At 50.3% G+C, this 25,256-nt stretch overlaps 13 protein-coding genes across 13 annotated transcripts; 4 read left to right on the top strand and 9 right to left on the bottom strand.

Annotated features, from left to right (window-relative positions):
* Nucleotides 1–638: 638 nt before the first annotated feature.
* Nucleotides 639–1,585, bottom strand: C7974DRAFT_116327 (uncharacterized protein). The gene is made up of 2 exons (XM_046135075.1): nucleotides 1,392–1,585; nucleotides 639–1,304 (listed from the first exon to the last, which is right to left on the bottom strand). Exons 1-2 carry the CDS (start codon nucleotides 1,436–1,438, stop codon nucleotides 812–814), a joined length of 540 nt encoding a protein of 179 aa, XP_046002049.1. The 5' UTR covers nucleotides 1,439–1,585; the 3' UTR covers nucleotides 639–811.
* Nucleotides 1,586–3,763: 2,178 nt separating this feature from the next.
* On the top strand, nucleotides 3,764–6,396 carry C7974DRAFT_116246 (catalase). The gene is made up of 2 exons (XM_046135074.1): nucleotides 3,764–4,171; nucleotides 4,218–6,396. The coding sequence occupies exons 1-2, from the start codon at nucleotides 3,941–3,943 to the stop codon at nucleotides 6,207–6,209; spliced, it is 2,223 nt and encodes a 740-aa protein (XP_046002048.1). The 5' UTR covers nucleotides 3,764–3,940; the 3' UTR covers nucleotides 6,210–6,396.
* On the bottom strand, nucleotides 6,268–7,606 carry C7974DRAFT_116242 (Alpha/Beta hydrolase protein). Its single transcript, XM_046135073.1, has 5 exons — nucleotides 7,399–7,606; nucleotides 7,303–7,344; nucleotides 6,612–7,241; nucleotides 6,445–6,563; nucleotides 6,268–6,392 (listed from the first exon to the last, which is right to left on the bottom strand). The coding sequence occupies exons 1-5, from the start codon at nucleotides 7,520–7,522 to the stop codon at nucleotides 6,327–6,329; spliced, it is 981 nt and encodes a 326-aa protein (XP_046002047.1). The 5' UTR covers nucleotides 7,523–7,606; the 3' UTR covers nucleotides 6,268–6,326.
* Nucleotides 7,607–7,635: 29 nt separating this feature from the next.
* C7974DRAFT_386690 (chaperonin 10-like protein) lies at nucleotides 7,636–9,179 on the bottom strand. Its single transcript, XM_046141085.1, has 3 exons — nucleotides 8,903–9,179; nucleotides 8,080–8,818; nucleotides 7,636–8,032 (listed from the first exon to the last, which is right to left on the bottom strand). Exons 1-3 carry the CDS (start codon nucleotides 8,975–8,977, stop codon nucleotides 7,770–7,772), a joined length of 1,077 nt encoding a protein of 358 aa, XP_046002046.1. The 5' UTR covers nucleotides 8,978–9,179; the 3' UTR covers nucleotides 7,636–7,769.
* Nucleotides 9,180–9,272: 93 nt separating this feature from the next.
* On the bottom strand, nucleotides 9,273–11,645 carry C7974DRAFT_461007 (uncharacterized protein). Its single transcript, XM_046146150.1, has 2 exons — nucleotides 10,604–11,645; nucleotides 9,273–10,551 (listed from the first exon to the last, which is right to left on the bottom strand). Exons 1-2 carry the CDS (start codon nucleotides 11,278–11,280, stop codon nucleotides 9,312–9,314), a joined length of 1,917 nt encoding a protein of 638 aa, XP_046002045.1. The 5' UTR covers nucleotides 11,281–11,645; the 3' UTR covers nucleotides 9,273–9,311.
* Nucleotides 11,646–11,700: 55 nt separating this feature from the next.
* Nucleotides 11,701–12,966, top strand: C7974DRAFT_116223 (uncharacterized protein). Its single transcript, XM_046135072.1, has 3 exons — nucleotides 11,701–12,403; nucleotides 12,452–12,686; nucleotides 12,739–12,966. Exons 1-3 carry the CDS (start codon nucleotides 11,855–11,857, stop codon nucleotides 12,933–12,935), a joined length of 981 nt encoding a protein of 326 aa, XP_046002044.1. The 5' UTR covers nucleotides 11,701–11,854; the 3' UTR covers nucleotides 12,936–12,966.
* C7974DRAFT_386686 (fungal-specific transcription factor domain-containing protein) lies at nucleotides 12,665–15,441 on the bottom strand. Its single transcript, XM_046141084.1, has 3 exons — nucleotides 14,317–15,441; nucleotides 14,142–14,268; nucleotides 12,665–13,990 (listed from the first exon to the last, which is right to left on the bottom strand). Exons 1-3 carry the CDS (start codon nucleotides 15,249–15,251, stop codon nucleotides 12,998–13,000), a joined length of 2,055 nt encoding a protein of 684 aa, XP_046002043.1. The 5' UTR covers nucleotides 15,252–15,441; the 3' UTR covers nucleotides 12,665–12,997.
* Nucleotides 15,442–15,611: 170 nt separating this feature from the next.
* C7974DRAFT_328886 (uncharacterized protein) lies at nucleotides 15,612–17,856 on the bottom strand. Its single transcript, XM_046139042.1, has 4 exons — nucleotides 17,432–17,856; nucleotides 17,284–17,380; nucleotides 16,113–17,231; nucleotides 15,612–16,054 (listed from the first exon to the last, which is right to left on the bottom strand). Exons 1-4 carry the CDS (start codon nucleotides 17,517–17,519, stop codon nucleotides 15,700–15,702), a joined length of 1,659 nt encoding a protein of 552 aa, XP_046002042.1. The 5' UTR covers nucleotides 17,520–17,856; the 3' UTR covers nucleotides 15,612–15,699.
* A 109-nt stretch (nucleotides 17,857–17,965) lies between these two features.
* Nucleotides 17,966–19,392, bottom strand: C7974DRAFT_386684 (beta-lactamase-like protein). The gene has a single exon (XM_046141083.1). It carries the CDS (start codon nucleotides 19,184–19,186, stop codon nucleotides 18,119–18,121), a length of 1,068 nt encoding a protein of 355 aa, XP_046002041.1. The 5' UTR covers nucleotides 19,187–19,392; the 3' UTR covers nucleotides 17,966–18,118.
* Nucleotides 19,393–19,599: 207 nt separating this feature from the next.
* On the top strand, nucleotides 19,600–21,647 carry C7974DRAFT_116213 (major facilitator superfamily domain-containing protein). Its single transcript, XM_046135071.1, has 4 exons — nucleotides 19,600–20,069; nucleotides 20,121–20,440; nucleotides 20,489–20,864; nucleotides 20,934–21,647. The coding sequence occupies exons 1-4, from the start codon at nucleotides 19,824–19,826 to the stop codon at nucleotides 21,504–21,506; spliced, it is 1,515 nt and encodes a 504-aa protein (XP_046002040.1). The 5' UTR covers nucleotides 19,600–19,823; the 3' UTR covers nucleotides 21,507–21,647.
* A 182-nt stretch (nucleotides 21,648–21,829) lies between these two features.
* On the top strand, nucleotides 21,830–22,570 carry C7974DRAFT_302274 (uncharacterized protein; the record flags this gene model as incomplete). The annotated part of the gene is made up of 2 exons (XM_046137893.1): nucleotides 21,830–22,297; nucleotides 22,352–22,570. 2 exons carry the CDS (start codon nucleotides 21,830–21,832, stop codon nucleotides 22,568–22,570), a joined length of 687 nt encoding a protein of 228 aa, XP_046002039.1.
* An 88-nt stretch (nucleotides 22,571–22,658) lies between these two features.
* Nucleotides 22,659–23,900, bottom strand: C7974DRAFT_115820 (uncharacterized protein). Its single transcript, XM_046135070.1, has one exon. It carries the CDS (start codon nucleotides 23,483–23,485, stop codon nucleotides 22,724–22,726), a length of 762 nt encoding a protein of 253 aa, XP_046002038.1. The 5' UTR covers nucleotides 23,486–23,900; the 3' UTR covers nucleotides 22,659–22,723.
* C7974DRAFT_115651 (uncharacterized protein) lies at nucleotides 23,725–24,989 on the bottom strand. The gene is made up of 2 exons (XM_046135068.1): nucleotides 24,379–24,989; nucleotides 23,725–24,315 (listed from the first exon to the last, which is right to left on the bottom strand). Exons 1-2 carry the CDS (start codon nucleotides 24,834–24,836, stop codon nucleotides 23,964–23,966), a joined length of 810 nt encoding a protein of 269 aa, XP_046002037.1. The 5' UTR covers nucleotides 24,837–24,989; the 3' UTR covers nucleotides 23,725–23,963.
* Nucleotides 24,990–25,256: the final 267 nt, after the last annotated feature.

The following is a 25,256-nucleotide window of genomic DNA, read 5'->3' as shown; positions in this document are numbered from 1 at the left end:
TGAATGAATCCATGTCGAGCAGCAAACTTGGACCCTTGAACACATTGTAACGGCCATCGGCGGAACTGGCTCCAGGCACGTCGGGTGATGGCAGCCGTTGCTTGTTCAGTCTAGATAGAGCTTCTTTAAATACACCGTGGCCCCTCGGGAGCCTGCTCCTACGTCTCCATTTATGGGCTACGGCTCGAAATGCTTCATCAATTGCGGTGCGGACGGTGGGGAGGCTACACTCGAAACATCACTTGTCCGGCAGAGCACGGAGCGGACCCCTGGTCTGGCCTGCATTCACACATGGCACCCTGGCCGCGGTACAGTTCTTTGTTGGACACGAGAAACAACGATTGAATGGCAAGTTCATCACATTCATATGTTGTGGCAGCTCCAACACGTCAACAGAATCGGGTACAACATTACCTATTGCCGGCAATCAAGGGCAGTCCTTGCATGGGCCCAGCGCGCGGTCTAGGACCGTTGCACACAGACTGGCAACGCGTGAAGCATGACGACAGTCTCCATTATCTTTCTCAATGGGCAGATTTAGCTACAAACAGACAGATAATTGATGGCGAGCAGACCAGGCTGAGCTCCGTGACATCCTCCACGGGCCCTTTTCCGGCCTGTTCGTTGTCAAAGAATTTGTTCATAGCCAATTCTGTCAATAGGGCATCTCCCAACCAAACCGCGAAATTGAGCACGGAAAGGCCAGATCACATCCCGTTAAGCGGTCAATATGGAATGGAGAGGATCCCGACTCTGACTTGTCGAGTCCCAAATAACAGCAACCATTGCCTTCGCATGGTTGACAACAGCATCACGAGGCTGCCAATTGAGCGCATACATCCAGCTGCATGCTCGTGAGGGTCGACGTTACATGTCGTCGACCAAACAAACGGACTGACGTGTCTGGACGGCTCCACTTCCCTTGAGGGTCAGAGCGTATGCGGTAGGAAAGGAGAGGGTCATCTGCGCCAATCTCATGTCTCAAGAAAACCTTTGTGGTCAAGATTTTGAGATACAATGTCAGCTCGGCATATGCTGTGTCGCCTGTCACTCTCGCTTCACGTACCTCAACGGCAGCAGGGGTATCAGACCACTTCTGAAAGCGCTCTAGCCTTTCGGCCCGGTGTGACACGAGCAGCTTGGACACAGAAGGCTCGCGCCGTCGACAACGAAAAAGCACCACCTGCATTCTCGCGCTCGCGACCGTCACAAAGCCAAAAGCCGGCACATGAATTAGTACCGTAGAGGGTTTGCAGCACACGAATGAAGGCACACCTAGCGCAGCAGCACCAGCGATCGACAACCTGGTCCATCAACATTGCGACACGACCATGCACAGCTTGACCACTTTTGTCATACTGCAAACCTAGTCGGGTGTACGGGAAGCTGACCTGTACAATCTCGATGTCCATCTTGTCATGCACCGTCTGTATGACATTCAGTCCACTGGACAATGTGGTGTGGTTTCATTGTTGTTTGGTGGATTGCAGAGACGACGGACGATTCTCGGTTGATCATCGCGCCTCAGGTTCGCGTCGTTGGGTCTTGTGTCGGAAACTCAAAGGCTTCGACGGAACTCGGTTCGAAACCGATGAAAGGTTCACAGGATCTTTTACGTCTGAACGGTGCTTTGATGTCACTTATCGCTCGCGGATTCCTCGGTCCTTCCACGGATACAAACGTGTTTTGTGTGGGTCAATATTGACCGAGAACTTCGTGACAAGCGAGAAAGCTCAATGGTACCGAGTGCACTGTATGAGTTCTATAACGTGATTATGGGCATGTCGCGAATGCCTTTCAATGTATACTGGAGAGGAGAGGTGCTTCATACTGCTGTTCGCCAACATTGTGCATCTGGCAAACCATAATCCTGGATATCCGGCGCGAGAACGCAGGACAATTCTCGTTGCATGATCTTCAGTCATGTCGTCAATCAAAACAGGCTGTACTTTTGACTCTCTATACAACGTAGCATAAATATTCTGTGTGCAGGGGTAACGGTCAAGTCGCCATGTCTGTCGATCAACCATGACAGACCCAAATAGCATATCCACGCATACGAAGTACCTAGGTAAAGAGAGGACGCAAACACTTGCACCGCACAAGATAAGCTTTGACGACTCGCTCATATCCAGACCCACTCCGACGTACATTCCCCCAGTGTTCCAAGGTACACGATACCGTGATTGGCTGCACATGCTGAATCGAATTGCCCGTTGCGAAGATCATAAGAAATCTGCAGAAGACATCCCACCCAATGACAATCGACTCTCAGGTACAGTTCCAATAGCTTCACAAAGTCTAATCATCCCAGCGACTTCGTGCATTTCAACTTGAAGTGACACAAGCATGCCAGCATACCCAATTCGGACGTTGCTGCATCGCGGCAACGGCTTGCATTTGCGAGCTGCATAGGAGGTCTAACCATGCATCCGCGCCACATCGGACCATTCTAGGTTAATAACGCAGCGTCTAGACAACGCGGAGGATGTGGCCTAGTCGGCGCTAAACGTCAGCGAACAAACGAAGAGACTTCATCAGCACTCCCATGTACAGAGGGGTGCAGCGTCGGGCTGATACAGTGTGCCGGCGCAGTATACATTCAGCAAGTCAGAAGCTCTAGGAGAGTGTCGTAGCTGTCCTGTACTGTCCAAACTCTCAACGGATAACCGTGAGCTAATAGCAAGAAGCTGCATCCCTCTGTAGCGTGTACATAGATATCAGAGGTACGTCTTTAACGTGCTCGGGGTTTAGAATCCAATCATTGGCGGCACATGCTAGAATGAAATGCCTGTTCCTGAAATTACTTGCTAACCCCGACGCCGGATAGACTTTCCACCCAATGAGATGATATTGCCCGTCGCTGCAGACCTTGTAGCAACGACGCCGAGTATATTCTACGAACGTCAGCTTCTGTGCCTACAGTACATAGGTATGAGCCCTTCTCTTTGGAATGGGACGATAGACCTACTATGCATCCCGCCAATGGCCTCACGCTCAATGTCGAAAGTTTGATCCGAACACGGGATGTGGCGTTTACTATGGCGCATTTGCTTCAGCCCGCGAACGTTCTCAAGCCTAAGCTTTGCATCGGTGGGCCTCTCCCAGTGACACCCTTAGGTATGGTTTCAAAGGGATCGCCGACCAGGCCGTATGTCTAGGCCGTACACGCTCTGGTGCAGCAAACATCAGATGACCAAGCGCAGTGCAAGGCGTTTGCGGGCTCATACCTGCATGGAGTGGTCCGCTGGCAGATTTGACAGCGATTGGCTGTAGGTATCCGATCTCATTAGCACATAGTCCCAACTACTCTCACACATAAATTTTAATACATAGGAGGACGCGCAGCCGTTATAGCGTATACCTCAGCACATCGTTCCAGAGTGCGGAAGAGTGGGAGACCATACCTCCTTCCTTACTTACAGCAAGGGCCCGAGGCGGGGTGAGCTACACGATCATTTTCGAGTATGTAGACTTTGATCGAACCTCTATTCGACACCTCAGCGTTTCTGCGGCGCACGGTAGCCTGTCAACGGTCACCATGCGCACATTCAGGGAAAGCTTGATCTGGTGGAGCCCATTGATTGCTCAGCATGGGAAAATCCAGAATGCGGTCAGATAAGGCACCGTAATGTTGTAATGTTGATGGCCATGTCGGCGTCGCTCGGCAGTTAGATCAGCGCGCCAATGCAGCCAGATGCAGAATGGTGTTAACATCATCCTGACTTTAATTGGCTGTAGAGTGGTATTCGCTCCATTGCGCGTTACAACAATGCGGCCTCAAAGCTCGAAGTAGCAGGGAGTGGGTCGTCAGTTCATCGAAAAACGTCGTTATGACGTTCGTAAATACAATGCGCATCACTGTCATTATTATGAGATCGCGACGCGATATAACCCCCTCGCCTCTCCCTAAAAAGCACCCACGATCTCTGGAACTACAATGGCATCGGAAATTATCAAGAACATTACAGATACGGCCAAGAACATGACCGGAGTACAGGACAAGAAAATTGCTCAGTTGAGCGCCTACACTAAAGATGTCCACGACAAAAGCCATAGAATCACAAGCGACTACGGCGTGAAGCAGAACGATACCGACCACTGGCTTGCTGCTGTCAGCGAGGACAAGCAAGGTCCTCAACTTCTGGAGGATCCCTTCGGCCGTGAAAAGGTACCCGCAGTTCTGGCGCTGCAGTGGCAATTACTGACAATTACAGATTCACCGCTTCGATCATGAGCGTATCCCGGAGCGAGTCGTCCACGCACGCGGCGCTGGCGCCTTTGGAAAATTCACTCTCAATGAGTCCGCCGCGGATGTTTGCAAGGCAGGCATTCTGACTGATACAACTCGTGAAACGCCAGTCTTCCTTCGGTTCTCCACTGTTCTTGGAAGTCGGGGCTCGGCAGATACAGTTCGGGATGTTCGCGGATTTGCCGTCAAATTTTACACTGAGGAAGGCAACTGGGACATTGTGGGCAACAATATTCCCGTCTTCTTCATCCAAAATGCCATGAAATTTCCCGATATAATACATGCGGGCAAACCTGAGCCAGACAGCGAAATACCTCAGGCCCAGTCTGCTCACAATGGATTTTGGGACTTCCAATATCTTCATCCAGAGACCACTCACATGCACTTCTGGGCCATGTCTGATCGTAGTATCCCACGATCATACCGCATGATGCAGGGCTTCGGCGTCAACACCTTCACACTCGTAAACGACAAAGGAGAGAGGCACTTTGTCAAGTTCCATTTCACTCCTGAGCTGGGTGTCCACAGCTTCGTCTGGGACGAGGCACTCAAAATCGCTGGTCAGGATCCAGATTTCCACCGCAAGGACCTGTGGCAAGCAATCGAGGCTGGCTCGTATCCCAAATGGAAGTTCGGAATCCAGACCATCAAGGAGGGCGACGAAGACCAATTCGAATTTGACATCCTCGACGCCACGAAACTCTGGCCTGAAGAGTTGGTTCCAATCCGGTATATCGGCCAGCTTGAACTCAATCGGAACCCCGAGGAGTATTTCACGCAGACTGAGCAGGTCGCGTTTTGCACGTCGCACGTTGTCCCTGGTATTGGATTTAGTGATGACCCGCTCCTTCAGGGCCGCAACTTCTCCTACCACGATACTCAGCTCTCACGTCTCGGGGTCAACTGGCAGGAGCTACCTATCAATAAGCCTGTTTGTCCTGTCATGAACTTCAACCGCGATGGCGCTATGCGTCACACCATCACAAAGGGCAAGGTCAATTATTGGCCCAACCGCTTCGAAACCGTTCCTCCTGCCCAGGAAGAAGAGGGTGCTTACATTGACCACCCTGCTAAGATTGTTGGTATGAAGCAGCGACTTCACAGCAGAAAGTTCAAAGAACACAAGAATCAGGCTGAGCTATTCTACAACTCTATGTCCGAGCCTGAGAAGAACCACATCAAAGCTGCTTTCTCTTTTGAGCTCGATCACTGCGATGACCCTATCGTCTACAAGCGTATGGTTGAGCGCATTGTTGAGATCGACCTTCAACTTGCACAAGGTGTTGCTGAGATGGTGGGTGCCGATATTCCTCAGGAAGCGACGCGCCAGAAGCACAACAAGAGAGCCAAGGGTTTATCCCAGATGGACTTCCTGCCTAGCTCACCCACCATTTCTACACGCATGGTGGCCATCTTGATCGCCGATGGTTACGACAAGATTGCATACAACGGAATCAAGGCTGCCCTGACGGCTCAGGGTGCCCTGCCCTTTACCATCAGTCCCAAAAGGAACAGGATATTCGCTGATGGTGAGAATCAAAGTGGTAGTGGTGTAGTCGCCGATCACCACCTTGAGGGCCAGCGTTCCACCATGTATGACAGTGTGTTCCTCCCGGGTGGGGAGAAGTCGATTGCTACCCTCAGCAAGAGTGGTCGTGCTGTACATTGGGTCCGTGAGGCTTTCGGTCATCTTAAGGCCATTGGTGCAACCGGCGAAGGTGTTGCTTTCGTGAAGCAGTGCATTGAACTTCCCGAGATGGAATTTTCCGCCAGCACCGACGTCAGGAACAGTTATGGTGTTGTTACAGCCGCCGCGGTCTCGCCTGACGGCTTCAAGGAGGCTGTAAAGATTGCGGAGGAGGCTGTTGACTTCGTTGGTCAGTACATCTTTGCTATCTCGCAGCACAAGAACTTTGATCGTGAGCTTGCTGGTTTGAGCACTTTGATTGCGTACTAGTCGGAGGATACCCCACATTTGTCTATGGATGGATCAACGTAGCATTGTCATTCATATGTAGTTATCGGACCCGCTTTCTCGGGTGCAACCGGTCCGGTTCGTTGTTTCGACTAAGGTTTATGTGAATGATAGTTTCGCATACTCCTCGCATGTCTCGATGAGCTTCTTCTGTGTTCCCGGCTCCTGTTGTTAGTCAGCATGTAATGAAAAGCGCTTGAGAGTCCTCTGGCCTTACTGTTGCGCTGTGTCCAGCATCGGACACCCAGTGTAACTTAGATTCCGGAAACGCCTTATGCAGCTCCCATGCAGTAGTAGGCGGACAAACCACATCGTAACGGCCTTGTACAATAGTCGCTACAAGTGCTATTAGCATTTAAGCGTGAAACCTGCTAGATCGCTTACTAGGGATGTGGCGGATTTTATCGATGTTCTCTTTCCTTAGCAACTGCCCTTCTTCCAGCCAAGCCTGATTTTGGAAGTAATGAGCTTCCGTCCTCGCGTGTGCCAGATTGTAAGACGCATCATCGAGCTGGGCCAGACCTCTGACATTCGGATACAGGGTGCTGATAGAAACTTCCCATTTGTTCCACGCCCTCGCAGCAGGGTGACTCACACTCTCATCCTCGGACATCAAACGCTTGTGATAAGAGGCTACATGGTCGATTCGTTCCTCTTCGGGGAGAAAGTTGATAAACTCTTCGAAGAGATCGGGAAAGAGTATGCTTGCTCCTCCTGGTTCCATGGTCCACTTCAGCTCGAGCTGTCGGACTGCGAAGATACCGCGCAGCACCAGAGAACTCACGGACGACGGATGCGTTTGAGCGTACGCGAGGGCCAATGTTGAGCCCCAGGAGCCTCCAAAGACCACATGCCACTTGGCAATACCAAGGTGTTCTCTAAGAGCTTCAATATCAGAGACAAGATGCCAGGTCGTGTTGTTAATGGTGCTGGCATTTGGTCGAGACTTCCCGCATCCTCGCTGATCAAGCAATACTACCCGATAGTACCTGGGGTTGAAGAATGCAGTATTCCCTGGAGGTGCGTGTCAGAAACCTACTTGATAAGTATCTAGACTATAGAGAAAACGACATGCCCTTTGATATGTGACCCCCGGGTCCTCCGTGTAGATAGATGACTTTTATGTATGTCAGTGATTGTGAACGTACAGCGAGCCGAGAAATTGATTCACCTGCTTTCCCATCTTGTTTGCCGTACTGCTCATAGTAAAGTTCGTGTGTTTCATCAACCCTCAGCCAGTTGGTGTCCCAGGCATCATCATGTTCATAGACTTGTACTTGCGGTGCTTGCGCCATGTTGTCTCGTTCATAAGCCTGCAAAAGATCAGATGTGATAGGAGACAAAGGTTTTGTATGTAACTGGGTCAGCCTAGTGGTGCGTGCGGGGACTGGTGACAGGTTGCCCAATGATGCTAAGCTACATCAAGCTTGGCGGAGCCCCACTTGTGAAAACACCTTCCAAGACGAGCCGAGCGCTGCTCTTGAGAATGGACAGTCTCGTATGACTCAGGTATTTACAAAGCAGCTTTATGACTGATGGCTCTCAATCAAACAGCAACGCTACCCGGCCCTTGATCTTCCCGGCTTCCAGCTCTCCCATCACGTGTGGGAAATCTTCTAGCTTCCCATCTGCGACTATCGGATCAAGAACACCCTCAGCTATCAAGTTGAGCGCTTCTGACAGGTCCCTTATCTGCCCACCATACGAGAAGATGATATCGAGCCTCTTGCGTATCCCGATCTTCATATGCACGGTATTCTCGTGATTCAGCGTGCCGACGCACAACAACCTACCTGCTTGACGGACTGCCTCAGTGTTAGAATCGATATACATGGCGAGAACTTATACGTACCTATATGCTGAGCATCGCTGAATGTCTGCGCGGTCCCTACAAAGTCTGCAACAACCGAGATCTTGCCATACCAGCCGTTCTCCTCGACCCATTCCCTAACGCTCTTGCCTGGTGGTACAATTTCCGCCTCAGTCAAACCTATCTTTGCGGCATCGTCAAGATTTTCTTGCTTGATATCACTCACAATGACCCTTGCACCGGTCGCCCGAATCACCTGCAATGCGTTGAACCCAAGGCCTCCCAGTCCGAACAAGAAGACGGTATCTTTGGAAGTGATCCTTCCTCGACGGTGTATCGCATGGTAAGCTGTGGTAACAGCATCAGTAGCCACAGCGGCTTGGCTTGGTGTCACTCCTTTGGGTACGTGGACAGCACCGCGCACATCGATGACGCAGTACGAGGCGTAAAAACCATCATTACCAATACCTGAACGATGTGCCTTCGTGCACAGCTGGGCGAGATCTGTGCTACACTCCTCACAGTCTCCGGCTCCACACCCGGGTACTGCGAGTAATGCGATAACGTCTCCAACCTTGAAGCCGGAAGAGGAAGCAACGTCAGATCCAAGGCCAACAATGCGGCCACAGCCTTCATGGCCGAGTGTAAATTTGTCCTGGAACCATGCAGGCTGATTTTCATTTGTGAGCAGATTATGGTCAGACCGACATACTCCTGCTGCTATGAGCTTGACGAGGAGTCCAGTGGGATGTGGTGTGGGGACCGGAACCTCTTCCCAGACCTACGCAACGTAAGCGAAGACACTCCGAGTGATGATAGAACGGCAGAGCAATCACGAAAATCTGCCCTCGGTGAATAAACTCACTGGATTCATGTTTCCTCGGTGCTTCCTCCATGCCCACATCGTCTTCGGTACGGTGTCTGGTAAGGCTGTGACCATCTTGTCGATGTTATGTGAACTTTGTGGTGTGTCAGAAACGAGTCACAGCATGGCAAGTTATTCTTTTACTTTACTGTAGACAACTAGGAATCGACAAGTCAGCTGCTAGCGGTCGAGCTAGGCCTCAACGAGGTTACCGAGGATGTATCTCGGGAATACATGATTTCAATTGACCTGACCTGACAATACGGGTAGAAGAGGCGTATCTATTGATTACAAAGTTTTCGATGTCTTACAACCCAATCAAAATCTTAGAGTGCGTAGCAAATTGTCATCGTTTAGTAATTCGTTTCGTGCAATATTATTGCTCAAACTTGAGATTCGAGCATCGTGTCTAATGATATGCATCAAGCCTAATTGCTTTGTCGTCCCTATTTGGGCCCTTCCCTTGTGCTTCTTCGGCAATTTCAACGTACCACGATAGGTCTGTCTCATCTTTCATCTCAAATTCCATGAAGCCATTACCCATGAACCTCCAAGGATTCGCCGTACGATATGTAATATCGAAGTCTTCCCCTCTGATGTCTGTGATCAGCCGGTTGAATAACTGAGCAGAGCCACCAAAGAGTGCTGTTACTCTCCCATCGACACGGCCTCGCTTATACCATGATGAGCAACCACCACTCCAAACCAGCGTCTTATGGACCTCATCTTGGTACTTCATAAAAGCATCAACTTTGTCACGTCTGGGAGTGAAGTATTTGATGTCTTCGTGCGCCATCTTCTTGATCCACTTTACGAAATAGTCGCCTGTCCAGTTGAGAGATTCGACCAAGGAGCCATGTCCGCCTAGACAGTTCGGACCCATGTACATGAGATAGTTTGGGAAGTCTGGTGTCATGACTGAAACATACGACTCTGGGTCTTCTGCCCACTTGTCGCGCAGATTGATGTTGTTCTGGCCGATAAGAGGGTAGCGAGGGCGATGTGACACATCGAAACCGGTAGCGCAGATGATGACATCGCACTCAAAGTGCTTTCCGTCTGCTGTTGTGATGCCAGTCTCTGTGATTTCTGTGGTAGGACTGTTGGTACATCCACAGTTATCTCGCATGAAGGACTCAAGATAACCCGGACCGGGAGTAATCCTCCTACACCCCAATTCCCACTTCGGAATCAACATGTCACAGAGCTGCTTGTTGTAGCCCAGCTTTTCTGCCATCTGTGCTGTCGCCGCTTTCATTCCCTTCTCATTGTTATCGCCCTTGAGGAAAATGTAGAACGATTTGTTTGTTCGCGAGACAATACCCTTGCGGTACTGCTGATGCTGCACTGGGTCTCTAAACATCTCCTTCTCGGCTTCTGTGTAGGCAGGGTTTGGATCGTCAACTTCACGGCCCATGTGCTTGGATGGTGGCGCACGGTAGTAAACCCATGCTCCGCCACGTATGAAGTTCTGAACGGTTGTTCCGGGTAGTTTAGCCATCTGGGGTACGATCTGAATACCGCTTGAGCCGTTTCCAATCACTGCAATTCGTTTGTTCGAGTAGTCGTAGCTGTGGTCCCATCGTGCCGAATGTGCGACATGACCCTTGAACTTGTCAAACCCTGGGATCTTTGGCCAATTCTCGTGCCTGATATTCGTTAGTAAGACGCAAGATTCCACGCAAATGGCTCCGGACTCACACAAGAACGCCTTGCCCGGAGACTAAGACATGACACCATTCCTTCCTCCTCTCTTTAGTGCGTGTGTGCTCGACCTCGACTTGCCACATGCCTTCAGAGTCATGCCAATTCGCCCCAACGACTTTTGTGTTCAGCTGCAGGTCACGATCTAGATTCCACTTCTTTGTCGTCTTCTTGAAGTACTCTAGTATCTCGGAGCCACTTGCGTAGAATCTCGTCCATTCCGGATTTGGGTCAAAGGGGAATGCGTAAATATGTGCTGGAACGTCACATTGGACACCGGGATAGTTGTTGACAAGCCAAGTCCCACCCACTTCGTGATGTGCCTCGAATATGGTGTGGTCAACAATGTCTTGCATTTCAGGGAAGCGATGTTGAAATTTATGAGCCATCAGCAGGCCGCTGAAGCCTGCGCCGATGGTGAAGACTTTGATCTTGCGTGGGGTGCAGGCAAACTCCTTGGCGAGCTTGAAAGGGTCCTGCGTTGTGTTGTCGTCTCCATTCATGGTCTCATGTGTGTATGAGTCGTTGGTAGATGTCCCGTTGGTAACTGGCTTGACTGGTGTTGCATTTTTGACTTTGGGTAGCTCGCCTTCGGTCTCTGGTGCCCTGGCGACGCCATGCGGCTTTGCCGCTGGCGTTGGAACACTTCTTTCGTCAACGAGAAACGCCGTCATACTAGCGGCTCAAGCAATAAGAGTTGCAGATAACTATCTTCAGACAAGAGGGATGAGGGATCACAGAACTTGCCGTTCTTCTCCATATGTAATCTCAATCATCTGAGCAAAGCTAACGCAGCATGTCGAACTACCGGCAGTACTTAGCGACTGCAGTGCAGCGTGTGCCTACATGCCGAGATCACATCATCCACGATCTAGATAGGACAGACGAATTCAGTAAGAAGTTAGCAGCTAGTCGCGAGGCTTCCAGTATCGGCTGTCTGGTCATTCGGCATCGGCAAGAGAGAGTGGCTGACGTTTGCCGACTAGATTCGTCTCTGCCGAGGTACCTACCTACCGCATTGAGATAACCGACGCAACCCCGCACCCGCTTCTCAAGCGTAAGCTAACGCAAGGAGCAACGCTGGCAAAGCAACTCCGGTAGTCTGAGGAAAGTGGAGACTAGGTATAGTGACACGCTGTAAAGTTTTACGTTGAATCCCAGCCACCACTGTGTTACTCGAACTCTAGCTATCAGAATAGCTAACTTGTCAAGTCCTCCTCCAACAAAAGAAGCTGAATCGCCACCAATATGCCTGTCGAAAAGTACACCTACAACGGTCCTTTGGACCACACAATACCCGTGGATGCCTCCAAGCTAACCGGCAAATCCGTAATCATCACGGGAGGTGCCAATGGCATGGGCGAGACATGTGTACGGCAGTTTGCAGCTGCTGGTGCGAATGTCACCATTGCAGATGTCAACAAGCGTGGCTACAATCTCGCTGATGAACTCAACAAGAAACATAACTCCCAGCGAACTGTATTTGTCGAAGTTGACATCCGTGATTGGGATCAGCAGAAGAAGATGTTTGAGACGGCGTTGAGCAAGTTTGGCGCGGTTGACATTGTCATTGCAAACGCAGGTATCAGCAGAAGCTCAGGGGATAGTCTATGGAATCTTGACGATCCCAATGGAGAGCCCGTTAAACCAGATCTAAAAATCGTGGATGTCAATCTGAAGGGCAGCTTCTACACGTGGAAGCTTGCGGTGCACTATTGGCGCAAACAAGAGGAGAGCGAGGAGCGCGATCGTTGCTTCATCATCACGGGGAGCATGGTGGGATGGATTGACTCTCCAGTATGCATGCAACTTTATCTGTAAGACTCACAAGCTAAACGTTCACAGGGCAATTGGGAGTACACCTCTACGAAGTACGCGTTGCATGGCTTTGTGCGTACAGCGCGACGAAACAGTTGGGAACAAGGAATCCGAATTAATTATGTCGCACCGTGCTGGATCAGGAGTGCAATTCGAACGAAAGAGTACGAAAGGTGGCTGGAAGACCGCGGTATCGACTTTGGTGAACAGGAAGACGTGGCGAGCTGCATGATGAGAATCGCGAGTGACAAATCGGTGAATGGTAAGTCAGGCCAACGCCGCAATTTGACACATTGAATGCTGACGCATCGAAGGAAGGAGCCTGATGATCACACCCAGATCCAGGGCCAAAGAAGGATATATGGACATCGATAAAGATGATTATACCGAGAATGACGGACACGGGGGATACTTCAAGCGGACACAGGACACTCAATTGGTCATTATCGAAGACAAGTGGCGGGACGATTACAAAGTCCGTGTGTACAAGGAAGAGGAAAAAAACAGTTGATAAAAGGACATACTTGAAAGCGGAAAGGCCTGTACCGCCCAAGTCATAGTGGTCTGATCGTCTCAGGGAAAATTATACCATAGAACCTGATCTGTGAATGGATCAAACAGATCTTGATACTGCGCCCGAAGGGTATCATGGAACACCTCGTTATTTGGCGACGGAAAGCCTGTTGTTGCTGTTCCCTGTTCCTTTCTGGTAACCAAACTTTCGGCGATGCCATTGGTCGATTTTGACACAAACGGAAAGAAACGCATCCAATCGAAGCCGTCATCATCGTTGACATCAACTCCAGTCGTGCCAGAGTTGCGATTTGCCATCCCATCTGGTGTGGTGTGAATTGGCATACCATCCAACTGAACGCCCGTGTTCAAAGAGTTGCTTGTTGCATCGGCTTTCCGAAGCCTTTCGAAGCCTTGTGTGATGACATTGGCTGATGCCCACATTTTATGCAACTCTTTGGCTGCAATCACGAGAATATCCAGATCTTCGTTCGCGGATTTGCTAAGGTGTTGTATTCGACAAGCCTGTAAAAGTGCGATGAAAGCTGTGGCAGAATGCCAGCATGTGATGGCCATGAGAAAACGGGAATTGCCGCGCGCGAGAATGTCCCTGAGAATCCTCGCAGTGCACGACGCTGCGAGGATAGCTGGTGGCAAGGCCTGTGGTAGTTGTCCTTCAGAGCGTTTTAGGTGGAGAACTATGATGGTCGTAAGATAGAAAAGATGCAGTTGATGTACGTCGCGGTCAAAATGTTCCGTCCGTGGAGTGTCAATATGCAAGCGCAAGCGAGGCGGGAGTGAATGGACCCAGGTGACAAGTTCCTCCCGGAGCTCGTTGGGTAGTGGTGTAGATTTGTCGCTAGACTGCAGCAAGACTTTGGCAATGCGCCCGATGATTGCACTTAGTCGAACCCAGTAAATGAACAATTCACCATGATGCTGGCTTTGTGCATCAGCCGGAAAGTCGGCCAAGGTCGGTTGCTGGATGCTACAATCATCGGGATCTATGATAGTGGGTTTGCTTTGACAGAGAGAGGTCAGTCGCTCTCGGGCCTGATGTGTCAGCTCTTGATTGTTGCAACTGCGCAGAAGAGTCCCATCACTCAGGTTGTTAGATCAACCGCCAGGACACTTGCTTTTGACATTGCAGACGCCAGGAATGGGCAAAATCTCAATGATATTCTAAGAAACAATGAGAACTTACGAATACGGTCCACCATATACGGCGTCGTAGCCCAAGATTGATACGAGATCGAATAGGATCGTCCACAGCAGGCTCGCGATGTATGTTCATTTGTTGTGCATGTCGAATGATGACCGATGTCCACCACCTGTAGGAACATTAGCAGCTACTTACGCATGAAGTGCCATAGACATACCAAGAGCTGTGACGATGTACTCGCGATGGTGACTGAGGCGCCCACCAGTAGAATAGACAGAGTGCTTTGAGAGCAGTCATTTCGTCGGCTTCTTCATCCTCGTAGAAGATCGTCCGAGCTCGTTTGTAGTAGACCTCCGGTCCATCATGTGGCAACAGAGGGGGCTGGATGTGACTGCTAGCCAGTGCAAGGGCATTAGCAAGCAATGGAGATCTTGCCACATCGTTTGATAGATTTTGACGATCAAGTACAGGGCACCAAGGGTAGCTGTAGGTGAAATATGTCTCTGTAAAGATCTGCTCCAGATCGGCTCGCAGAACTGACGAGTAGCGGTGCTCCATTTGAGCCACGAACGCTTGATTATCAGCTTCAAATTGATGTTCTGGGCCGTAAACTTGCAGAAATCCACTATCAACGTCGGTCTGAGCAGGTGTTGTCGCAGTTTGGCTTGCATTTGTTAGTCGTCGGTTTGCGCTCTGAATCGGGAACGTTTGGAATCCATTTTGGGGCGAAGAAATGGACTGGAAGTCTCGGATGTGGATGCTTTGCAACGAAATTGGAGAGATATGGTTATGATGACCAATTTCTAGATGTTCAGCCTGTAGATCAGCTTCCGTCAATGCCTGAAAAGTGGCGTCCGCGGCGAGTAGTGCATCTACCCCGTTTGGCATGTTGTCGTCCTCCCGACCACTTCTCATGCGAGAACCCTCTCTGTTCGCTCTTATCCTCTTCTCTCGCCGCGAGGGGCGGACCTGACAATCTCGTCTTGCTGAGCTGCAATGAGAGCAGTCTTGTTTGCCGTCGTTCTTGCGAGCTTGTAAGTCGCATTTAACCTTCTTTGAATGACAAGCTGTGCACACAAGCTCTGCACGCTTTCGCTTTGGCTGACTTTCCGAATAATGAAGCCACTTTTCTGTAAAGGTTTCTTCTGGCATATTGATCTAGCTTCCGTGTGTTCTGCGTTTAATTTGCGTTCCGGAGCGGACAATGTCTACCGCTTAGATCTGGAGCCCTTAGGACAGCTGAACGATGCAAATAGGTTCGCATGCGCATCAAGGTATCTGGCGCGGGTTCTGGGGATGTTCACTGAATTTGCTGATGCATTGCTCAGAACTTGCGTACAACATTGACGTGTAGGAACATGAGCTGTAGCGGATCCGAAGTGCTAAGAGTAGCTGGATTTAGCGTCGGCCTAGCTCGATTTAGTCTCCAATCAACTCATCGATCGGCGAATCTTTCGGGATCACTGGAGTCAAAGACACGATTGTTAACGATGAATTATCACACAGTGAAATCATCAAACGCATCAAAGGAGCTGCTCTTCACGGTTCAATCTAGAGTATACGGCATTTATGCTTGCATACTTGCATCAAGGATTGGGACCTATGAAGCTCTGACTAGTCTCAAATCTGCATAATCCCTTGCCTTCACGTCATCGCATCTTTCGCGATACCCTCCAGCCGAGCCCCAGTACCTTGATATTGTCCTTTTCTGCTTCCCGGCAATGTTCTTGTTCACTCCGGTCATCCACCCGTCAACTTCAAGCGCCAACATACCTGTTGCGCAGTCGTGGACATGCTGTGTCCAGGCCTTCTGACCCTCCTCAGTAGCTTCTGCAACGATGATGTCATGGTCGACCATGTACTCGATGAAGTCCGCTACCCAGCCGACGGCATATTCTATACTGCGAGGGATGTTGCCAAACATTTGGTGTGGACCCATGATGTTGTAGAAATTACTGGGTAGAGATGTCAGTGCACTATCCGCGTTGTTGGTGCCTCAAGGTATATACGTACGGAAAATTACGCACTGTCAGACCAAGATAAGTCTGAATACCGTTCGTCCACTCATCTGTCAGCTTCTTCTCTCCAATACCGCGGATGTCTACAGCGCTGAATGAGCCGGTCACTGCATCGAATCCTGTTGCGTAGATAATGACGTCGAACTGGAAATCCTCATTCTTAGTTTTGATCCCGGTCTCGTTTATGCATTCAATCGGATTCTCATTGACATCGACGAGCCTGACGTTAGGCTGGTTGAATGCTTCATAGTAGCCCCCCTCAAGCGGCACTCTCCTTGTCCCAAAGCCATGACTTTTAGGAATGAGTTTCTCTGCAACTTCAGGGTCATTGACACGTTCTCGAATCTTCTTCGCTATGAAATCCGAAAACAGCTTGTTCGCTGCAGGATCAGTGTTGATATCGGAGAAATTGGCAAGCCACTTCGAAAACCCAGACTTCGAGTAGAGCTCTTCCCAGTAGGCTTCGCGCTCAGTATCGTTGACGCTGAAGGTAGAGTTTGGATTGGATTGATGTATGAAGCAAGAATAGGAGTCTAGGCATTGCTTGAAGATCGTGGGGTAGTTTCGGCGGATCTCATCCATCTCCTGAGGTGAGATTTTGGTGTTGCGGAGAGGCGCGGTCCAATTCGGTGTGCGTTGGAAGACGGTCAATGAACCGACTGTCTTCTTGATTTCCTGGATTGTTTGTATGCCTGTAGCGCCTGTACCAATGATTGCAACTCTTTTACCATTGATAGCGCTCGCATCTGCTGGCCAGCGGGCTGTGTGGAATGCGGCGCCCTTGAAGTCATCCACGCCAGGAATTGCAGGTAGAGTAGGCTGGTTGAGAATGCCCATACAACTGATGACATATCTTGAGGTGTAGCTTTTGCCATCCTCGTCTGTGAGAATCCAAGAGTTAGATTCCGCTCGCCAGCATGCAGACGACACCCTGGTATTGAATTGCATGTCTTCGTGAAGTCTGTACTTCTTTGCAAAGAACTGGCAGTAACGCAATGTCTCTTCTTGACCAGCGAAATGCTCACTCCAGTCCCACTCATCAAGCAACGATTGATCGAAAGAGAAAATGTATGAGTAGGACTCAGAATCAAAACGTGCCCCGGGGTAGCGGTTCCTGTCGAGGTCAGTTCGCAACAAATTGCAGGTCTATTGAACATGTCACTTACCAGAACCATGTTCCTCCTTCTCCTGATCCAGCCTCGAGAACTTTCGATTTAAGACCGAGTTGGCGCATTCGATGTAATGAGTACATCCCACTCTGACCTCGCAATTAGCTCAAGCAGCTCACAGCTGATTGAAGGCAATCTACCTGACCTGCACCAATGATGAGGACGTCATAATCCAAATCATGGTCTAGTCTTGCTTGATGGCCATCGAAGGCATTGTTCAGGTGACCAACCATTTTTGTCGTCTTCTTGGTAGTGTAGAGAGAATGTTGTCTGCGAGTGCTGATGGAGTGCGAGTTTATCAAGCACACTCCATTGCGTCCCGAGGTCGGTTCAACGTTTCTGTTCCAAGCTTTGTTGCCGATACCTACCCCACGGCAAAGTAGATACGATCTTCGTTGCTGCCAAGTGTCCAGAGTCTGTGTGGAGCCCCGCACATGCAGTACGGCATTCCTTCCTAGGCATAGTCATATGTGGGGGAGCTAGCGAACCTACCGGTAGCGGGGCGACGTTCGTACTGGGTCTGGCCGAAAGCGCTAGCCATACTTCAATGGGTAGGTACGTGCTTTCAAGGTTGTTATCTTCTTTGTACGATGTGTACAGGAGGACGGCACGTCGGTTTAATAACCAGTGCCGGCGCGGCATGCATGCAGCAAGTCAGGACCTCTGGAAGAACATGAGGCTGTTTTACGCATGTAGATTCGCCAAATTCCAATGGAACCAACCTACGAGCTAACATTAAATCTTGCTACCTTGATTAGACGTGTTAACAAATTGTATGCATACTGTTAAACTTCATCTACAAACTATGTCGTGTTCAGTAAAGTGGACGCAACTAGATTACACCTTGCCCCCTCCAATATGGTTCGAGGTCTCTTAAAAAAGTCCACTTCAGCGAATGACCCCAGCCGTTAGCCTTCCAGTCATTTAAAGAACGAGGGAAATGGTCGACGCCGTCTCTGACTGTCGAATCGTGAGCAATGATCACAAAAACCCGATCATCTGCATCAAGCTCCTGCAACCAAGTCGCAGTATTCTTCGCAAGCGGTATGTCATGACCGAACGTCATGTCATATAAACTCTCCGTAGAAGACCTGCCTCGACTCTTCTGCAACTCCACGAACGCAGTACCTGGGCAAAGGGGCGGATGGTTTTCAGGATGGCACGGATGTGGGCTGATTGAAGCAGGGATCTGTAGGTATTCTGAGGGCCTAAATATGCCTGCGTAATGGCAAATATCACCTCCTAGCAGAATGAATGAGCCGCCATGCTCCGTCGTCGTTCTCGCGAGGCCACACAAATGACCTATGGCGTGTCCAGGGCTGTCCAGCAAGTAGAAGCTCCCGTCTCCGAAATAATCAAATGCTGGAAACTTTCCAATCTTAAGATGCGACTCGAATGCAATCTCTCGAAGTTCTCGGTTGGCATAGTCACTTTCTCGAATGGGTGAATTTGGGTTGGCCGGGTAGCCCGGGAGCATGGCGTCTTTGAAACCCTGGCCAACAATCAGGCTGACGTGATGAGGAAATGATGAGGGGTCGCCGATGTGGTCCCAGTGCCAATGGCTCCAGATGACAGCTTCAATGCTTCCTGGATCCACGCCATTCGCCTCCAATATGTCTGCGACGTTGTTGGACACCTGGATATCATACTTCGTGGTAGGAAGATAATCGGCAATGCTCTTCGAATAGTTCTGAAAATCTTTCCGGATGCCAAGATCAAACACAAGCTTACGGCCTGAGGGATGTTCAATGTAGAACGAATGCGACGGCGATGTCTTGAACGTCTCGAGACCTGGGACTGGCGGTGCCATGAAACGGTGTATCTGTGCAGGACCAAAATTGACCGGGTTGATCAGATGTACTTTGACCGCCGCAGACCCTGGAGGGATATTGACATGCATTTTTGTGACTATTCAGAAGGGATCCTTGTTCGTCGAGAGCTTTGGGTCAGTGGTGGAAAGCCAGCGCTTAGCTGCAGTGTGCATCCAGCCTTGAAAGGTATTTAGGTATGAACTTTGCTATACTTGGACGAGAAACACGTAGAGGAAGCTTATCAGCCTTGCAATGTGCGGAGAGAGATGAGATCTCGCATCGGGTCAAGCGGGATTGACGGGTGAGGAGCATGGGCGGCAGAAACGGGCCCAACTGGAGTGGCGCTAAAAACAGCGCTTACCTTCTTACACCCTCGGCCTGATTTACACCCGGCATCGACGTCTGACCATCTCGGTAAACCCATTATGGAATGCCTAGCGCGGGATTCGCTGCCGGACACATCCGTATTCTCGCTGGGCTATTGACTTCCAGCCAGGACTCACCGCAAGGTCCCCGGCTCCCTAGACTGCCCCACAAGGATGGAAGCGAACAAAGTTCCGGGGTAGCTGTTTCTCCAGAAAGTGGCGCCTGGTTAGTGTTGTCACTCTGCCGTGAAAGAACCGAAGGCTTGGTCATGGGAAACATAAAGCTGCAGCATGGCGATCATCCTTCACAAATTCAGCATTGTCAGATTTGCTATTTACCACAACGGCTTGGGTCTTCACTATGGCAGGGACAGACATCGAGAAGCACCAGGACGTTCAGGAAGAGGTGGCCTCTAACAACCTCAAGAACATCGACACTGTCCACCAGGATGAGGCAATGCGCGTGCTCGCGGCCTATCAAGGCCCTGAAGAGTGGACTGAGAAAGAGGAGAAGGCCGTGAGACGGAAAGTCGATCTTCGTCTCATGCCCGTACTCTGCGTTACGTATGGGCTCCAGTACTATGACAAAGCAATGCTTTCGCAGGCTGTCAGTAGCGCCCTGATATAATGTTTGAACCTAACTGATCCAAACCTTTAGGCTTTGTTCGGATTACGCGACGATCTGCATCTTCGAACGGGTAACCGATACTCTATGTCTGCAGCGATCTTTTATCTTGGATTCATTGTTGGAGCCTACCCTGCCATGTACCTTGCTCAACGGTTTCCCATCGAGCGAGTTGCCTCCGGAATTGTCACCATATGGGGCATCTGCTTGATCTTGACAGTTGTCTGTCGTGACTACAAGGACCTGTACGCACAACGATTCTTTCTCGGTCTCCTGGAGAGTGGCATCAGCCCTATGTTCATGGTCATCGTTGGATCCTTTTACAAGAAGAACGAGCAAGCGTTTAGAATGGGGTGAGTTAATCAAACCGCCGTGGAAAGCGTCAAGCTAACATTGTCCAGGATTTGGTATTCCTGCACTGGTTATGTGTCCATATTCTCTCCTGTCCTGAACTATGGTTTCGGACGTGCCAAAAGTTCTTTGCCCAACTGGAAGCTGATGTACCTCTTTGCGGGCGCTCTGACTATCGTCTGGGGTATCGCGCTGTGGTGGGTCCTTCCTCCGGATCCAGTGCGAGCCAAGGGTTTCAATGACAGGCAACGATACATTTCAGTTGCTCGACTACGCACTAACAACTCCGGTGTCCGCAACACGCATTTCAAAGGTTCACAGGTTTTGGAGCTTCTTATGGATGAGAAGTTTTGGCTAATGTTCTCGATCGCCTTCCTGTGCATGATCGCCAATGGCCCAATCTCAACCTTCATCCCAATTATTATTGTAAGTTATGTTCTACAAAGCTGCTTTGGCAATGACTGGTCGTAATGGGCAGACGCTAATCTCTCGCAGAACTCTTTCGGTTATTCTACCCTTAATTCTCTCCTTCTGGTAATGCCCGCTGGTGCTTTCGCGGGTACTCTGCAGCTCGTTGTTCCTTGGCTCTGTTATAAATACACTGGCCTGCGCTCATGGGCCATCTTTGGATGTCAGATGGTGACCACGCTCGCTGCACTACTCCTCTGGCTAATGCCTCGAAGCCAAACTGGCGTTCTGCTCTTCGCATGTTACATCCTACCCGCTGTCGGGGGCGGTTACGCCGTGCTAATGGGTCTTGCACTGGCCAACACCGCGGGATACACCAAGAGGACTGTCGCTTCATCGGGTATTTACATAGGATATTGTCTGGGTAATTTCGTCGGTCCTCTTGTTTTCAAGCCGCAGGATGCGCCACGATACGAGCCAGGATTCATTGTTACGTTTGTGACTGCGGTTGTGGCTGGCCTACTTGCTTTGGTTTACCGCTATTGGTGTGCTGCGGTCAACAAGAAGCGCGATGAGACAGGCACGCTTGAAGGATTTGAGCATGCCTACGAGGATGATCTGACGGATCGCAAAAACCCGCAGTTCAGGTACATTCTCTAGACGCGAAGAAATATCCTCATACGTAGGCAGCTCATTTAACCTTGGACTGGTTGAAAATGTCAAAATTTCCTGTTTCACTGGCCTACGGTGTCATCCTCTTGAGAAAATTCGTTTTGCATATTCGTTTCACGTCCAAGGATGGAGTCTCTCTGTCTTGTCATGTTATCTTCCGCCTTTACCTTAGGCTATGCGGCTTTACCTACGCGGCTTTACCTAGAACAAGCGGCAAGGCAGCCGTGTAAGCCAACAAACATATGCCCTCGCAATCCACGCTATGATATATGATCTTCAGCCACCGATCCCTCCTTACAAATCACCTAGCCATGTCTTCGAGCGGGCCCCAAGATCTCGGTATACCACTCCTTCTCGAAGAGTACCTCACCGTCTCTCCGCCAGTCACTTCTGACTCCACTCCCCTCTGCGCGGCCTGTCATGCTCTCGCATCATCCCAGCGCTGCAGCATGTGCAAAGAAGTCCACTATTGCAGCTCCAAGTGCCAGATGCTCGATTGGCCTCTTCACAAGCTGCTCTGCAGACACTCAACAGCGTCTTCACGTCCAGACCCTGCAAACCGTCGCGCTTTATATCTCCCAGACGACAAGGATAAGCCGCGATTTGTGTGGCTAAAATACGGTAACGACGGTCGCCCTTTCGACAAAGCGAAATGCTTCCCTACGACGCCGGCAGATGACATCAAAACCATTGGTTTCCACAACCGCTACCTATCATACTGGATCCAGATTTCGTACGATAGCAATCCCAGTGGCCGCGATCTGAAGAGAAACATGAGCGTGCAGCAGCTTCTCGACAGGTTTTGTGGGGCTGACACTGAAACTGAGGCTGAGATCAAGTCGGTATGGTTTGGACCGTTGGTCGTCATTGTGTACAGTGCAGAGGAGGGTTTGAGTAAGCCGGCATTAGATATTCAGGTGGGCGCTTTGAGACCAGTGGTGGAGTATTTGAGACTGAGAAGTGAATATCGAGGCCTGATCTTTGTGGAGCAGCCACAAGAGCAGTATGGAGAGGAGGAGTGGAAGAAGCTTCTGGCCCAGGAGAAGAAGTGAAAAGGCCGTGACCATTCTTTACACATGATTTGCGAACGACAAAGGTAGTGGGTTAACAATCACAACAACAAAAGCAATGAGATCATGATTAGATAAAGGACGAAAGCCGTCCACTGACGGAGATTTGATGAACTATCAAGAAATATTGTTCTCTTAGTCGTATGCCATGACGTTGTATTCAAAACTTTGGTCACCATCGACAGACTCAAGGCTGATGTTACTCGCCTCTCGAAACCCTCGATGAACATAAAAGTTCTCAGCTGTAGGCTCTGCGATCAATGTAACGTTCACACCAATCCTTTTCCCGCGCTCCAGCCCCGATTCGATGAGCCGTGTGCCAGCGCCTCGCGATTGGTAGTCCGGATGGGTTGCAAGCTGCTCAAGATAGAGCTGCTCGGTACCGAAGACATCATCAACATGTGTCTTTTTTGCAGCATTGAACTTGCGCTCATAGTCGATTGCTCGCGTGATGTTCATGTCCTTATGCATGCATTCATCCAGCACAATTGAATCTAGACCACACAGCCTCGAGCGTAACTCGTCCTTAGCGGGACATGGCCGCACGCCGAGCTGCTCATGCGAACTCTTCTGCACCCATATGGCAGCGGCAATCAGCGCTATGTTGCTGCCTGTAGGTGCCTCAATCACCTCGGTGTGTGCACAGGCGTCTGATAGCATAGGTACAATGAACCTCAGATAACATTTTTTGTGGTCGCCAGGAAAGTCGTTGCGGAAGGGATACACATATTGCCACGCCGGCAGTGGGGCAAAGGCCGCAAGAAAAATGGTTGTTATGGCATCAGCATCGTCCATAGTGGCATTGCGAAGTCGTGATTGTTGAGTCAGAGTTATCTGTTTCGCATCTGTGAGGCGGCAGTGGAAGAGAAAGATTGGAAGCCACAGACTAAGAAACATAACTCGTAAGATCCTCACGCGATCGTGTAGAAATACTCGTTTGTTTGCGTTATCCCAGTATAGTAAATTGTACTGAAGTTCAAAGGTTTGGTAGTTGTACCCCGCCCTTCAATCCAGCGGAGCAGCCATGGTGGCCAATGTAAGCTTGTGACGTAGCAGGCAGAGAAAAGGATCAGGATTCTTGCTGCACACGCATCAAATCCATTGTCAACGATCCCAGCGGATCGACGTGTGCGGGGACATAGTCGTGATATAGCAGACATAAGAATTCTGGATCCCTCTAATTATTCTACTTAACAATGGGAAAAGACCAAGAGCCAGGGTGAGCGGCGGGTATAAAACCAACAAGAAAGCAACCGCCTACCTCGTCATTCGAACCAAAACGCCATTAATATGCCGCCTTGGGTGAAAGTCGTGGAAAAAGTCGTGGAAATACATGAAGTCGTGAACGTATATACTGAAGGGTTGCAAACGGTGACTACATCATCACACCGGTGAGGACGATAGTCGCCATAACCCAGTAGCCAGCGTACTTTCCAGCCTTGAGGTTGATACCAGCACCATCCTCGCCACCGGGGGCAGTTGTGCCGTTGGGCAAGGTGCCGTTGATGACCAGGGTTTGTGTGCCGTTGACACTAGAAACGGTCACCAAAGATTTGTTGAGGGAAGCGTAACTTCCGTTGCCAACAAGGTCTTTCAGGTACTGCTGGTCATCATTCTCTTCGCAACCACATGGGCTGTATTCCTGGCACAAACAAGTGACCGGAAGCGTAGTGTTGGTACCGTTTGGATTCGTGGAGTTCGTATCGCTTTGATTATTGAATCGGTATCTACGGCATGTTAGTCAATGGTCCACGTGGTCTGGCTCAGGGCGCTCGAAAGATTCCACTTACGGGTTGTTGTAGTGATAGGGGTACACTGAATAGAGCCAGAGGCCGGGCATAATGAGTAATAGACTCGCACCTAGAAGCAGGGGAGCGGCAATCAAGCCCTTTGGAGTCCTCGAGCCAGCAGAATAAGGTACGGCTGCGCCACCTCCATAGTATCCTCCGCCGTATGCGCGAGGTGCTCCAGAGCCGGCGCGCGTGGAACCGCCGATCGAACCGCCTGATCGGCCGCCTCCAGACGAGCCACCAGAGCCACCAGAGCTACCAGAGCTACTGCCGCCACCGCGACCACCGCCACCCTTCCTTCTCTCTAAGCTGTTATCTGGTGCGACAACGTCCGCTGCTCGTGGTTGAGCATCGGCGCGATCCTCAATGAGCGTGATAGCGTTGGTCTCTGGGATCGATGCAGCATTGACTGCTGATGTGGCGAGGGCGACATACGCAAGGCATTGCGATACCTTCATCGTAGATGAGGGTGGATGTAGGTGATGGAGCTGATGCTCGAGTGTGATGTGGAACTGTGTGATACGTGAATGAAAAAGCGGTGAAACAGTCAAAGGCGTGTGAAGTGTTTCAAAAGGAGCTGTTCAAAGCTTGATGTGAGGAGGCGATTTGGTGTTTGCGTGCTTGTTCGTAGGGAAACAAGCGATGGTCAAGGGCGTTAGGGTTATAGGTATGATGGCAGGGGCAAACCAGCCTTGCGTCATGAACAGCCGAGTCTAAGCAGCTAGCCTTCGGGCAGGTTCAGGCAGGGTCGCACACAGCCTTACGCTAGAATCTAGGCAGAAGCCAATTAGAAGCCAATGTATTCGCCACATATGGCTCAGGGTATTTGGAAGCAGAGCTCAATCTGCCTTGACTTGGCGTAAGTGTGCACAAATATG

The sequence above is a fragment of the Boeremia exigua genome (assembly GCF_020726555.1).
Source record: "Boeremia exigua strain MPI-SDFR-AT-0100 chromosome Unknown C7974scaffold_2, whole genome shotgun sequence".
NCBI classification, from domain to species: Eukaryota; Fungi; Ascomycota; class Dothideomycetes; order Pleosporales; family Didymellaceae; genus Boeremia; species Boeremia exigua.
This window is presented reverse-complemented; position numbering and strand designations above follow the sequence as displayed.